The following is a 16,119-nucleotide window of genomic DNA, read 5'->3' on the forward strand; positions in this document are numbered from 1 at the left end:
GTCCAACTCTGTTGGGCTGGCCACATTGTTTGAATGTCAAATGTACACTTGCCAAAAAGACTTTTATAGAGAACTACACAGGGTAAGTGCTCACAAGGTGGTCAGAAAAAGCAATACAAGGACACTATCAAGGTCAATTTTAAGAACTTTAGAATTGATTGTATGACATGGGAGACAGTGGCACTGGACCACCCAGCATGGAGTGCCCTTATCAGAAAAGGTGCCGTGCTCTATGAGCAAAGCAGAATTGGATTAACTCAGAAGAAACACAAGATGTACAAAGTTAGAGGAACTATCCCAATGTTCATAGAAGACTATTTGGATCCAACTTATGGCAGAGCATTTCAAGATGATATTAGTCTTATCAGCAACAGTCAGATACACTGTAACTAGAACTAACATAGTGATGTCATTTTGGTTCTCTGAGAACAAAGATCAAGAATCAACCATCAGATTCTAAGCTTAGAGAGTTCCTTGGACAATTTAGAAAACGAATGACTAATTGGAAGGATAGCTAACAGAAGTGTGGCATATCCCCAAGACTAATTCTATTTTCAGAGGGTGAGCGGGTAGGAAATGGACATGAGAAGAGAGGAATTTTTCAAATGGGAAGAGAAAATAGACAGCTAGCATCTTTATAAGATTCAAGCTACTATACAATAGAGATGGGCATTTCCCATCATACCTCTTTCTTTTAAAAGATAGAGACAATTTAAGAAGGGCAAATTCAGATGTAGTCTCCAATTCTTTTCCCTTCTCATAGTGCATTTAATAAGACTAGCAATGAGGGCTACTATGAAAGGAAAGGTCCAGATTTGTTTTGAGACTTGATGGGGACATCTAATAGAGGTCTTATTAGCACAATGGAAAGTTAGAGGGAAAGTTAAAAGTTTTTCCCTCTTTTTCTTCCTGCTCCTTCGCAAAAAATAAAATATTGCAAAACAAAATCCCAAAATCTCTAAGCTTTCATCAGTTTGGAACAGGCTTGTTAAGAGTAAAGGGAATTAAAATACAAAACAAAGTCCATCTTGGTCCTTTCCACCAAAAAGGTGGAACTGGGCTATGTTAACTTTTTGTGGAATGGAATAGAGTTCACAATAAAAAGAGTTAAAAGTTGGGACCTGAGTATTAATTTATTATCCTATTCTAATCTTGCAAAGAGAGGCAGTCTCCCAACAGCAAGGACTCTATATCCTATACCTCTCACTCAAAAGCTTCTAGAATAGAATAGAGATCACATGAACTCTTACTTAATGGGTAGCTGAGTTTCTTCCCCTCCCAAAAAAACCCCCAAGGTACTTTAAACATTTTTACAGAATCTCATTCTATTTCAAAAGAAGCAGGAAAAATACTTTCAAAGAATGGGTAACCTAAACTTCAGAAAGAAGAGTTACTCAATTTCATACAGCAAATCATTGGTAGAAGAGAAACTAAAATTCCTGAATCCAAACTGCAGGTCACTTTCCTGTGGCCCTCTTCATTCTGTATCATTCTGTATCAACAGGCCTGTATCATTTATACAAAATGAAGAGTAGGCCCCCTTGAGAAGTTAGGTGTAACTAACTTAAGGTAGTTGCAGTTAATAGTAACAAGAATTTAGACAACAATGACCTCATTTTGCTCAGACTTCTGAAAGCAATGATGGAATGGAAAAAATACTCAGTGCTGAGCACAAAATGGCGGGGAGAGGATTAGAGGGGGATGGGGTTGGGGAAAGGTGAAGAGAAATGGTAGAACAGCAAAAATAGAAGGTAGATAAGAGGATAATGACTTACTGCAAGAGAAGGCAGAAATAGTTTGACAAAGTGGGCTTTGTGAGGTGTGGAATCTCACCCCTAAATTCCTTGCCTGCGACTCAGATACCTCACAGATTGGGGCCAGCCTGAACTGCTTGCAGAAGCACATGGCTGAAGAGCCTGATAGTGAGCTGGTACTGCCATCTGGAGGGAGCTGCTTGCCATTGCAACTTGCAGGAAGAAAAGTCGACATGTTGAATAGCATTCCCAGATTGGGGAGGTGGGGGTGGGGGTGGGGAGATGGACGAGGAGGAGAGAGAATCAGGATCTTCATTTCTATTGGTATTTATATGACTTGTGCTATAGCCTGAACTGATTGCATTTAGGCAGAACCCAGGTAATAAATTTGTCTAGGCAGGTCTTCATAATCACTTAGAAGTTAGGGAGAAGGGAAAAGAATAGGGATTAAAGGGATTTCTGTGCATTTTCCTTTTAAATGAACACATAAATCACACGAAAATCATTATGATAAGCAAATAAACACTAACCCAAGGGCTCAGACTCTAAGCAATGAGAAACTGAGAGCAAATCATGGTCTGTTGAGGTCAGTGAAATGACAAGCAATTTCTACATTCCTGGAAGCAGGATGACATGTGCCTAGACATGGGTGTACAATGGGGCCAAACAATGAGGCATATCCATAGTTAGGGATGTGATAAAAGTGGCAACTGTGTTGGAAGCCAAATTGCAAAGGATTAAAGGAGTAGAAAAAGTGAAGGCCAAAATTTGTTAATAGCCTTTTCCAGAAATCTGACTAAAAGGGAAGAGAGATACTGGATGATAACTTTTGGACATGGAAAGGTCAAATGACTTTTTCTTTAAGTTCTTGAGCATGTTTTATAGGCAGCAGGAAGCAAACCAGTAGTTAGGGAGGGAAAGAGACAGAAAAACAGAGAAAGAAAGAGCCAAGAGGATGATAACAGAGCAATCTATTGGAGAAGGAGTCATGAAGATATTGATCTTGAAGGAGAAAGTTACTTTTCATCAGAGACAGGGGGATGATGTCAGATGTTTTTGAGATGTAGAGAAGGGATCAAGAGGCACCTCAAGTCAATGGTCTCTTTTTTCTTGGTAAAGTATGAGGGAAGGTATTCAGTTGAAAGGCAGGGGAAAGTTGTGGGAGGCTTGAAGAAAGAAGAGAAGTTTTGGAATAGCTTCTTCAGGGAATTTGACTATCAACTAAGGTTTAATAAAAATGATTGTCTTGCTTCACTGAGGGACCTGTTGAGATAAAGTAACACAAATTTGTAGTGGATGCAGTTGGATTGGAAATAGTGGTGAGGACAAAGAATTGGCTTAACTGGGACTGAAGATGACTTTCGTCCTGTTACTCCAAAGGAATTTGGGGGGACTGTTGTGAGAGGGGCAAAATAATATCAAGTGACATCTTTTGGGGGAAAATGATGTAATCTTTGGTGGGGGAGACCTGGATACTCCCAAACCCTGGGAAAGCATACTTTCTCAGATAAACCCTTCCCAAGTTAAGCAGTGTCATTCAATTGCAAATCACCCTCTATTGATCTGAGGGTGGCCTGGATCCCCTTCAGGAAATTCCCCAGACTTTGGGAAAAAAACTTCAAAATGATTTCATTCAATTGGATATCTCTGTCTGACGGTCCTTTATTGATTAGCCTAGATAGCTCCCAACGTCAGGCCTACATTTTGCTCATAAAATAGGGGTCTGTCAAACACAAAATTCCTCATTAGGGAGGTTGGAATGATAGGATGCTACAATAGGGATTTCAGAGTTCTTGATTATAGAACATTTGAGTGATGGCAAAATCATGTGGATAACTGAGATACAATGGCAGAACAGATAATAAAAACTGATTAAGAAACTTGAGAACTGAAAAGGTTTAGGGTATGAGGGAATATCACCAGGTGTGTTGAATTGTCCTCGTATAAGGACAGGAGTTGGAGTTGTCCTTAGATTCCCTGAGACTTTGGTATAATAAGGAAAGAAGTAGCATAATGGTGCAGGAATGCTGGGCAAGAATAGAAGTGATAAGAAGTCACCTTGCTATGTGGCTCAGAGGTCAAAGCCTGGAAATTTCATCCTTTCTTTTTCAGAACTTCAACCCTGGGACCTCACTGTCTGAATTGTTGATTGTCTCTCTTGTTCCACTATCTCAGGGAGAACTCAGTCATGTTTCATTTTACTCCCTATTCCTCAACCACTGGCATACTCACCTCACCTATGTACTGGTCTTTCCCAACTCTTTTCCTCTGTCTCTCCAGTTTTGGAACTACAGTAATTCTTAATTTCTCTCCTGACCTCCAATTTGAAATCTCTGCCTACTGGACATCTTTAAACCAGACACTTCCTAAATATCTTATGCAACAAATCCAAAAACTGAAATCCTCTTTCCCTTTTCCCTCCCTTTCCCCTCTTTATAACTTTGTCATCATCATCCCCATCACCCAGGCTCACAACCTAGATGCCATCCTCTACTCTTCACCCTCTCCCCCATTCAATCAGTTGCTAAGTCTTTTTATTTCTCCCTTCTCAGTCTCCTTCGTATACATCCATTTGATACTGCCATCATCCTGATGCAGGCCCTCAGTATTGCTATACTATTGCAGTAACTTACTGGTCAGTCTCCTGACCAAATCTCTCCCCACTCCCAGATCATTTTCCATTCAACTGTCAAACTGATCTTCCTAAAATTCAGCCCTACCCATGTCACTCCCTTACTTAATAATAATTAATTATTTAATAATAATAATAATTTTAATCCAGTGACTTTCTTCTACCTCCAAGGTCAAATGTAAAATGGTTAGGTTTAAAGCTTTTCACAATCGAGGTCTTTTCTCCCTGCCTGCTGGGCCATGGCCAGTCCTCCTGACCTCTTGCCATTGAACTCCAATAACTCTGGAAGAAAGTGAAGCCAATGAATTTGTGTAGCCCTGCCTTACTTAAATTCAATTTATGCACAAGTCAGGTCATCACCCCATGATGTCAATAGTCCTCTTCAAAAATAAAAAAACAAACAACAACATTTTACTCTTCTTCATATATTCTGATTCAGTGACACCAACCTCCTTTCTGTTCATCAAACATGACCCTCCAGCTCTGAACCCCACACCTTTTTAATGGCTGTCCCCCATTCTTGGAACTGTCTCCTTCATCATCTTTGCCTCTTGGCTTCCTTCAAATCTTTGTTAAAATCAAACTTTCTGCAAGGAATCTTTCCTTCCCTCTCAGACTATCTCCAATTTATCCTGTATATAATGTGTTTGTAAATATGTACGATTTTTCTCCATCAGATTGTAAATTCCTGGAGACAGAAACTGTCTTTTGCCTTTCTTTGTATCCTCAGGGTTTAGCAAAATATCAGGAACATTTTGTTGTCGTCCAGCCATTTCAGTCCTGTCCAACTCTTTGTGACTCTATTTAGGGTTTTCTTGGCAAAGATACTAGAATATTTTGCCATTTCATTCTTCAGTTCATTTTCACTGATGAGGAAACTCAGGCAAATAAGATTAAGTTACTAGCCCAAGCTTAGCTGTTAAGTATCTGTGGCCATATCTGAATTCATGAAGATGTGTCTTCCTGATTCCAGGCCTGACAGTCACTCTATTTACTGTGCTATCTAACTGGCACATAGGAGGCACTTAATAAATGCTTCTTTACTTGACAACTTGAAATCAATGCTGTCCTTGTTCCTGAAAGGAGTCTGGCTGATCCTGCTTACTATCTTGGTAACTTTTAGGGTATCCCTTCTTAGCCATCACTCCCTAACACATCTTTCCATTATAATACAGGCTCCTTGAAGACAATGACAGCCTGCTTTTGTGTTTTTATTCCTAGCAGGTTTAGCAAAATGCAAATACTTAATAAATGTTTTTTCATTCATTCATTCACTCATTCCTTCATTCATATATACTGAGGGCAGAGGCACAAGTAAGACTCTCTCTAGATCTTGAAATCCTAAGCCAGACTTAAAGTCCTAGTCCTGCTATCAGCTCTATGGTGACTTTAGGAACTGTAATTCTCTTCTGCTTCTCCCCAGCCACCCTATCCCCTATGCACACATTCTAATTCTAGGAATTCAGTTGTCGGCCTTGTTCTATAAGCTTGACAATTCAATTCCACTAAATAAACACTGAATCTCCTGTCCTGCTTTTTCTCCCTTTAATCATTACCTCCTTTTGGCTCCTTCTCACCTGACGAATAGGCTCTGGAATCCGATATCTGCAGCAGGCTTGGATCAGGCGGATTGCAGTCCCCAGACTCACCTTGTGACCCACAGAGACATACAAAGGTTTGGTGCTCTTGTTGTGACTCTTTAAAGCCTAGGAGATGGAAGGAAAGATTGGGCTACTGAGAAGAAAAGAGATGCTTTCTTCTGAGGTGAAAATACACAAAGTTTCCTTCACCAATCAATCTTTTGTAGCTCTCTGATTTGGAAAGCTTCGATACCAAATATTATCTCAGAGGAAGGGGTCCTAGCTTGGGAGAAGGCACTCCAATTGACTCACCATTCCCAAGATGGTACCTGAGTCAGCCACCAGAGGAAAGGTATCTCCTCCTAGCTTTAGTTGCTGAATCTGGAACACAAGGACAAAAAATTGTGGAAAGAAGTTGGTTGAAGTAGGTTTAAAATGGATTGAACTGAGAAAGAGAAGTAATTTAAATTACTTAAATTAAAATTACATTAAAAATAAATAGTAAAGAATTACTTAGCATAATTTTTAAATCATCAAAATTACTCCTAGGCAAGAAATAACATCTTATCTAGTCCTGGTCAAAATATCTTGATTTGCATTCTCAAGTTCTACATTTATTCAACAGAAATTGTTCTCTCTGAAGTTTTTAATGATCATTTAACTACTAAGTCCAATAGGATTTTTTTCTCAGTCTTCTTTTCTTGACCTCTCTATAGCATTGAACACTGTTAACCAATGTTAACCAAATTAACCCTCTCTTCTATGAATCACTGTCACATTTAGCCTTTTGTTTTCCTCCCACCTAGCTGAATATCCCTCAATCTCTTGCTGGATTAATACCTATCATATCTCTAACTAGGGATATATCCCAAAACTCTGTCCTGTTCTCTTACTTGAATTCCTCAGCATTTAACTGTCTCTTTCTGAGGTGACACTTAGATTCAACCCCAACCTTCCTCCTGATTTTTAGTCCTGTATCACCAACTACTCATTGGACATTTCAAACTGAATGTCCAATAGATATTTCAATCATAACCCAACAGAACTCGTTATAATCTTTCCCTCAAACCTATTGCACTTCTGAACTTTCAGGTTTCCTTCAAAGAGCACTATCAGACATCCTTCCAGTTATATCAGCCACAGCCTTGGGGTCATCCTTGATTCCTTCCCCTCCCTCATTCTACCACCTCTCATTCAGTCATCAAACCTTGTCAATTCCATCTCCACAACCTCTCTTCTCTCTTCTACTCACATGCCCAAGAACTTAGTCCAGGCCTTCAAAATCTTTCCCTCAGTCTTTTTACAGTGTCCTCCTTATTGCTGTCTCTTCTTTCTCCGATCCACACTCAATACAGCTGCCAAAGGGTTTACCCTAAAGTTCATCTTTGACCATGCTGCTCTCCCACTTCACTTTGCCATTTAGCCCCAAGCTACTTCTCCAGACCCATCCCGCTGGCTTTTTTGCCATTCCTTACCATATCACAGTGAATCCCCCCCTCTCCTGGCCTCCATACTGCCTGCACTCTACACTTAAGAGGCACTCCCTCCTCACCTCTACAATCCTGTTTCCTTCAAGATTCAGCTCAAGTCCTTCTTGAGGACAACAGAAAGTAGGCTCCATTTGGAGTTAGAAGACTTGGGTTTAAGTCCCAGGTCTACCACTTATTTGCATATATTATATATATATATAAATGTGTGTGTGTATGTGTATGTGTATTCTCCCCTAACAAAAGGCAAATTTCTTGGAGGCAGAGATTATTTCATTTATGTCTCTATATCACCAGGACCTAGTGGAGCAGCTAACATATAACCTTACTCCGGAGATCCTGGTGGCCAGGACCCGCTTCACAGAAATACCTGGGTTAGGAGGCAAGAGCATTCTCTAAGACTACGCTGTCTGAGAGACCACTGAGAGAGATGAGAAGAGAGCTGGTTTGAGATAGCTGAGAAAGTAAGCAATTTGTTATACATATGCAGTCATGCAAAACATATTTCCATGTTAGTCATGTTGTAAAGGAAAACATAACAGGTACCTCCTTTCTAAGAATGTTTACTCCTTTCCTCACTGGGGAGTGAAAAGGTAGGGGGAGGGGGTGTGTCTGAGGCTTAAGGCCCAGCTTTGTCTCAGGCTAGTTCATTGACGTTGGGCAAGGCCCTTTCTGGGCCTGGACTTGATAATTTCTAAGGCAATAAGACAGCAAAGGATAAGATAGCAAAACCCCAGAGTTCCCCATTCTATAATACTATGTAATTTTTCTGCACTTTCTCCAGCTCCCAATAACATAGTTCCTACTTGAGAATCTCAGATGGTACCACTCTGAGTTACTTTCTCATCCTAATATGTCCTTGGTTCTTACCTTTTCTTTGTGTAAATCATTATTCTTCAGCCCATCTACCTGGAGGAGTTTTTTAGCCACTCCAATACAAGGCAGATTTGTAAGGATACCAATGTGACAGGCCACTCCAAATCCTAGCAAATGAAACAAAGAAAAGAGACATGAGGTAGGAATGGCAAATGAGAGCAGTAAACAAATTCGCTATGAGAAGGGAAAAGATGACTTAGTAGTCAAAAACAAATCCAAGATACCTGAGAATTTTATTAAGAAAACAGAATTGAGAGACATAAATAGAAGCTTATTGATTATGTAATAGGTTCCTAAATACTATTTTAAGTTGACCCTTGGTACACTCACACTAAGAGTAAAGAAGATCAATATTAAGCTGTTCATTAAGGATGGAGGCTAAAGAACAACATAGCCTAATAGAAGAGAAAGGGACAGAAGAGGAAGAGGATTAGATGTCATGTTTAGGATTTTCTGACATCTACAATGTTTTTATTAGAATCCTAGAAGCCTTTCAACCATTTCCCCTGATAAGTTTGTCATGCCAATTCCCACTTCAAAGAAAATCCTACTTTCTCTGTTCTTGCTCCTGGATTGCAAGTATTACTAAAGAAAATCATGAAATCAGAATGATTTATTATAAATTTGCATTAGCATCAAGTGGACTTGAATTTCTTAGTGACCACTAATTCATTTCTAGGTGGCCCCCTGAAGAATTCTCCATATCAGATGTTACACACTTTTCATATTATTCTTAAATCACCATTTTCTGTACCTATCACTCTCCAAATAACTTTAATTCTTATTTCATTGGGGAGTCATTGAGGAGACTGTGATGATCTGATAAAAGTTTCCTAAATTATCTGATACAAATTTCTTCGGTTTCTTCGTCACTATCCCAAAAATTCACTCCATCTTTTGTCAACTCTCTCTTTAAACATTAAGACTTAAAGGAAAAATTAGGATTTCAAAAGCTAATTACCAATGCTCTTCCCCCTTTTTTTTTTCCTGGAACATGCTTATTCCATCACCTCTCACCAACTCCCATCTTTTTCTGTAGAGGTTACTTCTTTCTTCTTATGAACTTCTTTATATTTTACCTATCCTAGAGACTTTCATTTATCAGTTCTTTCCAAAATGTGGTATTCAGAATTGAACAAAATATTCCAGATATGATCTGACCAAAGCAAAGAACAGAAATATCACTTCCTTAATCCTGAATATATCTCTTAATGCAATCTAAAAGTATATTTATCTTTTTTGACTGCCATATCCAGTGCTAAGGCTAAAGTCAGGTAGACCTGAGTTTAAATACACTTATTAGCTATGTGACCTTGAACAAATTACTTAACCTGTTTTCCTCAGGGTTTTGTGTGTGTGTGTGTGTATGAAAACATTTTTTTAAATTTAAAACTTAAATAGAAAAAAATAAATATTGCCATATTCACAGCAGAACATATAAGAGGACATTTGCATGTCAAGAAAGCATATATAATAATATTGTATTCAAAACTGTCCATCTTTTCTTTGCTTCCTTGTAGATTTTCTTTTGTTCTTTACTATACACTTTTTACATAATTCTTTTTTTCTTCTTTTCTCTCTCCTACTTCCCCCCGCAGGCTATAGTTAAACATGGATACAGCAGGCTACAGTTAAACATGGATACAACACACACACACACATACACACATACACACACACACACACATTCATACATCTATGTGCATTATCTCATTTTCTGTCCTTGCTAACTCTTCTGCATTACTCTTATCCACTAACTTGCCTTGCTATTACTTAACACCCCACACCCCCCATCATAAGAATCCTCTCCCCCTGATGCGGGAAAACTGGGACACTGATGCATTGTTGGTGGAGTTGTGAATGAATCCAACCATTCTGGAGAGCAATCTGGAATTATGCCCAAAAAGTTATCAAACTGTGCATACCCTTTGATCCAGCAGTATTACTTCTGGGCTTATATTCCAAAGAAATACTAAAGAAAGGAAAGGGACCTATATGTGCCAAAATGTTTGTGGCAGTCCTGTTTGTAGTGGCTAGAAACTGGAAATTGAATGGATACAAATAAATTGGAGAATGGCTGGGTAAATTGTGGCATATGAATGTTATGGAATATTATTGTTCTGTAAGAAATGACCAGCAGGATGAATACAGAGAGGCTTGGAGAGACTTACATGAACTGATGCTGAGTGAAATGAGCAGACCCAGGAGATCATTATACACTTCAACAACGATACTATATGAGGATGTATTCTGATGGAAGTGGATTTCTTTTACAGAGACCTAACTCAGTTTCAATTGATAAATGATGGACAGAAGCAGCTACACCCAAAGAAAGAACACTGGGAAATGAATGTAAACTATTTGCATTTTTTGTTTTTCTTCCCAGATTATTTTTACCTTCTGAATCCAATTCTTCCTGTGCAACAAGAGAACTGTTCGGTTCTGCAAACATATATTGTATCTAGGATATACTGAAACATATTTAACATGTATAGGACTGCTTGCCATCTAGGGGAGGGGGTGGAGGGAGGGAGGGGAAAAATCGGAACAGAAGTGAATGCAAGGGATAATGTTGTAAAAAAAAATTACCCTGGCATGGGTTCTGTCAATAAAAAGTTATTATAAAATAAAATAAAATATTAAAAAAAAAGAATCTTCTCCCCCTACTCTTTCCTTTACTCTGTATCCCTTTTCCATTAATTAATACACCTTATCCTACTTCCATTAATCTACATAAACAATTTGTCCTCATTGAATTCCTTGAAATTAGTCTTTGATGTTGTCTCTTATATGTTAAACTGTATAATGAGTTCAGATTTGCTTGCAACAAAATTCTAAAAATCTGAAACAGCTGAATGTCCATTTTTTCATTAAATATACTTAATTATTCTGAACATAGTATTTTCAGCTGCAATTTTGATTCTTTTGATTCTTGATATATGTTCCAGGTCCTACAGTCTCTTATTATAACCACTGATGGATCTTGTGTGACTCTTAATTGTAGCTCCAACATATATGAATTGTTTGGAGGGGGAGGGGGACGGGTTGATTGTTGTTGCTGTTCCCGTTTTCCTTTTAGGATCTTTTTCAGGTAGTGACTGATAGATTTTTTTTTCTATTTCTACTTTTTCCTTTTGTCCTATTACTTCAAAACAATTTTTTGAATCCTTTTTTATTATCATATTAAGGTTCTTTTTTAAGTCATAGTTTTCAGGTGTCCAATTATTCTTGTTTTCTCTTCTTGTTCTTTTCTACAGATCTTTTTTTTTTTTTAATATGAGATTTCTTCAGTTTTTGTTGTTCAGTTATTTCAGTTATGTCTGACTCTTCACAATCCCATTTAGGGTTTTTTTGGAAAAGATAAGTGGAGTGATTGGTCATTTCCTTCTCCAGCTAATTTTGTTCAGACAGAAGACACCTCAACAACTCAGATCAGTGTTGAGAATATGGCAAATGAATTGACAAACTCAGTTTATCTCCAAGTTAAGGGGCAATGATTTATTATGCTGCCAACAGCAAACTAAGTTCCTAGAGAATTTAGCAAAGAATCAGGAGCAAAAAGATAATTTTATAGGAAAAATTTAGAAAGATCCTATGCTTCAAGTCACTGATATGCTAATTTTATGTCTTAAAGATAGACTTGATGAGTAGTAGAGGGGAAGTTGCAACCATTATTGAATTCCATGGCTTATTGTTTGTGCTTCCTTCTGGAAGAGGATTGTTACCTAAAGGAGGTGATGCCATGATAGGCTGTGCAAGGTCATTTGCCTCACTTTCTCCTCCAGCATCTGGGTCCAGTAGCAAGATGTAGAGTAGAACTGAGGAATGGTCTTAGAGATGGAGTTGCACTCCAGTATTGAATTCCATGGCTTAGACTGTCTCAGATACTTTGTTATTACAGACCAACAGATAATGTTATCTGCCAGCCAGCATTGTTGTAATCTTTCCAGGACCAGGTAGCTTAAGGGTTAAAGCACCATCCTCCCTAAGAGCGACACATCAATTGGACAGATTGAGAAAACTGAGGCAAACAGCATTAAGTGACTTTCTCAGAGCCACAAATCTGTGGTCTGATTTGTGGTCTGTGGTCTGATTTGAACTCAGGAAGATGAGTTTTCCTAACTCCATGCCTTGGCACTTTTATCCATTTCACCATCTAGCTGCTCCTTTTCCTTAGTTTTTTCAACTATAAAATAAAAATAACACCCATCTCTCAGGATTTTTGTGATGGTTAAATGTTTTAATATTTGTAAAAAGCAAGACATATAGTAGATAATCAATCCCACTAACATTTAAAACTCTTTTCAATATGGTACCAACCTTTCCAGCTTTATTTCATTTTTCTCTCCTCCAGTAGATTAGCCAAACAGATCTAGCAGCTATCCCTCAAATCTGACATTCTATTTGTTTATTCCCTTATCTAGACGACATTTTCTTATCTCTGCCTATTAGATTAGGATCAGTTTGAAGGTTACCTCCCATGAAGCTTTCCTGATCACAATTTTCTTTCCTTATTTTTTTTCCTCCTCCATTTATCTCATATAAAGGTATCTACCCGGAAGACTACTGAAGTACGTTTAATAAATATTTGTGGATGTAACATATCTGTTTGGGCCTATGTATATGCAGTCATGGAAGGCATAAAGTAATGTAAAGAAAAAGAATATGACATCTCCATATGCATGTGCTGCTACTTTGGTATCCAAAAACTGTCTGAGCTAAAGACATGAGCCAGATAAAAGGTTCACAATGAAGGTAACTTTCAAAGATTGAGGCAGAGCTCTTCTGTGAAGAAGATGGTCACATTTTCCCCACCTCTTCCCTATTCCACCATTCCCTTTCCCAAATCCTCTCTGCTGATTCTAGGATTACCTCGGTGATGGAGTATCCCATTTCCATCCACAAGAAGAACCTAGGGAAAAAAACAAAAAACAAAATAGGAGGATCTACAGTCACCAGAGCATCTTCTGTTCAGATACTGTTTTCAGTAGCAGCAGGATGGGAAAGATTTTAACTACTATGCAGATTCCTAGCTATTCCACATCTCAAGCATTCTATCAGGAGAATTTTCATCTCCAAATTTGCAGCTGTTGAGTGTCTGAGGCCAGATTTTGAAATAGGGTCCTCTTGGCTCCAGGTGCCACCTAGCTGCTCCCGTTCACACTAGCAAATTTCCATTTAATTCTTAGTGGAACTGCTATTGAAAGAGTTCTAAGCCGGGAGGGCTCATCTCATGATCCACAGAGTAGCAAAGGAAAATTTTCTCTTCTCTTCCACGGGTTAGGATCAGAAAGACTTAGGGCGGGGGAAGGAGAGTGGCAGAGGGTGGAGGATGGAGAGGGGAAGGAGGGAGAAGCACAGATCTTTTAATGACAATCCCTTCTGTTCCCTCCCCACATCTTTTCACTCCCCAGTAAGGAAAGGAGTAAACATTCTTAGAAAGGAGGTACCTGTTATGTTTTCCTTTACAACATGACTAACATGGAAATATGTTTTGCATGACTGCATATGTATAACAAATTGCTTACTTTCTCAGTGAGGAGGGAGGAAAAGAAAGAAGGGAGGAAAGAATTTAGAACTCAAAATTTAAAAAAAAATGGTAAAAGTGATTTTTACATGTAAAAATATTATTTTTTTTTAAAAGAAAGAAAGGAAGTACTTGGGGCATGAGACTGTGATCCTTCTTCTGTAGCCTCTGAATAGCATCCACCAGAAAAGGGACTTCCCGAAATGCCAAGAAACCAGACACATAGGGAGCTGTTAGGTTAACCATCCGGCATTCCTCAAATAACACCTGCCATTAGGGAAAAAAAGTGAATTAAGGAAGTCATTGAACACTGTAGCTAGGTTGGGGCACTTTAAGGAAGGAGGGGAAGAATAGATTTTAAAAACTGAAATTACTGAACATTTCTGTTGTTCAATCATTTTTCAGTAATGTCTAACTGTTCGTGACTCCATTTGCAGTTTTCTTGGCACAAATCCCAGAGTGCTTTCTATTTCCTTCTCCAGCTCATCTTACAGGAATCTGAGACAAACAGGGTTTAGTGACTTACCCAGGCCCAGCATTCTTATCTACTGTAACACCTAATTTTCCACAATTCTAATGAAAAATAAAAGCAAAAGTATATAAAGAAAACCATGTAGATAAAAAGTTTTTTGATAAATTCAGGTTTTAAGATGAAGCATGAATGGATACATAACAAAGGATACATACAAAAACAGTAATAAAAACCTGTGAGAGTGGTGTGAGGAAGGCTAAAGCACAGAATAAATCAAATTTTATGAAAAGTGCCAGAGAAAAAAATGAAAGTTATTTTAAACTATATTTAGAGATTAAATTAATAAGGCACTTCAAGGTTCACAAAGCAATTTGCTCAGGACATCCCTATGAGGTAAGTAGAGCAAGTATAATTATCCAGATTCTACAGGAAAGGAAATTGATTTTTAGAAAGATTAAATGATTTGTCTATTCATAAACTAGTGAATATCAAAGTCAGATTATGGAGTGTGTAGAAGGGAGTAACAAGTTAGAATAATAAGGATGAATCTAATGAGATTAAATTTGTTTAGGATAAATGCATCATAATCATTTTTACGAAAATACAACAAGGGAGCAGTGACAGATGCCTTCTATATGAAAAAGACCCCAAGGGTTTTAGTGGACTACAAATTCAATAGAAATCAACACTGTGACATGGAACCAGAAATCTAATGGGAGGATCTAGGAGATGATGGGTCTAGTCAGACCCCCGGGAGTAATACATTTAGTTCTGGACAACACATTTTGAGGGGCTCCTAGTTGGTCTTTCATTCTCAAAGAGGACCACAATGACATCATTATGTTACAGTCGAGTTATAGTGTGGATCAGGCACAAATGACTCATGTGAACATTTGAGGTGGACTGTATAACATCACATCTGTAACAGATAATTGTAGATGTGGGACTGTAGTTCAGGAAAGAGATTGAAGGTGGATATATTGATTTTGAAATCATCTGCATGTGTGTTAGTGGAACCTACAGGAGTAAAGAGATCACCAAGGGGCAGCTTGGTGGCACAGTAGATAGAGCACCAGCCCTGAAGTCAGGAGGACCTGAGTTCAAATCTGGTCTCAGACACTTCACACTTCCTAACTGTGTGACCCTGGGCAAGTCACTTAACCCCAACTGCCTCAGCAGATAGAGAGAGAGAGAGAGAGAGAGAGAGAGAGAGAGAGAGAGAGAGAGAGAGAGAGAGAACAAACCAAAGTAGAGTATAAAGAAATAGAGGGTGAAGGACAGAGCTTTAATAGAGGGTGAAAGACAGAGCTTTAGCAAATGGAAGAAGTTGATGAATCAATGATGGAGTCCTAGAACCTGTAGAAAAGAGTGTCATAGGAACCAAAGGAAGGGAATAAATAAAAAAGAGGATTGCCAACAGCATCAAATGCTGCATACATTAATAAAAGTAGAAAAAAGCTCTTGATTTTGGGAACTGAAAGATCATTAATGAATTTGGAAAGAATAGTTTCAATAAAATGGTGGAGCTGAAAGTCAATTTGCAGGAGGTTGAGGAATAAGAGCATAGTGAGGAAGCACAAGTGTAGATAACTCTATAAATATAATAGTGAAAGGGAAGAGAATAGCCCAGAAAAAGAAGGGAACTTTTTAGAATATTAAAAACTTGGATATATTTGTAGGCATCTATATAATCTGGGTGTTAAAAGCTAACTACAAATTGTAATACTGCTGCTAGTACTAAATTGAAGATTGTGCAAGAAGAAAACAGAGACACATAGTCTACAATGGGTT

The 16,119-nt window shown here is 38.3% G+C and overlaps 1 protein-coding gene across 3 annotated transcripts in view; it reads right to left on the minus strand.

The window, feature by feature from the left end:
• ENDOV (endonuclease V) overlaps positions 1-16,119 on the minus strand; it is a 63,035-nt gene that overhangs the window by 33,782 nt on the left and 13,134 nt on the right. For 2 of the 3 annotated variants that reach the window (XM_051995420.1, XM_051995423.1), the window contains exons 3-7: positions 13,989-14,123; positions 13,202-13,241; positions 8,324-8,436; positions 6,279-6,347; positions 5,964-6,092 (exon numbers count right to left, since the gene is read on the minus strand). In XM_051995420.1, coding sequence (XP_051851380.1) covers positions 5,964-6,092; positions 6,279-6,347; positions 8,324-8,436; positions 13,202-13,241; positions 13,989-14,123 — 486 coding nt within the window. The remainder of the gene's footprint in view (positions 1-5,963; positions 6,093-6,278; positions 6,348-8,323; positions 8,437-13,201; positions 13,242-13,988; positions 14,124-16,119) is intronic. The other variant, XM_051995421.1, reaches the window with a different exon arrangement.

This window comes from Antechinus flavipes, chromosome 4 (assembly GCF_016432865.1).
Source record: "Antechinus flavipes isolate AdamAnt ecotype Samford, QLD, Australia chromosome 4, AdamAnt_v2, whole genome shotgun sequence".
NCBI classification, from domain to species: Eukaryota; Metazoa; Chordata; class Mammalia; order Dasyuromorphia; family Dasyuridae; genus Antechinus; species Antechinus flavipes.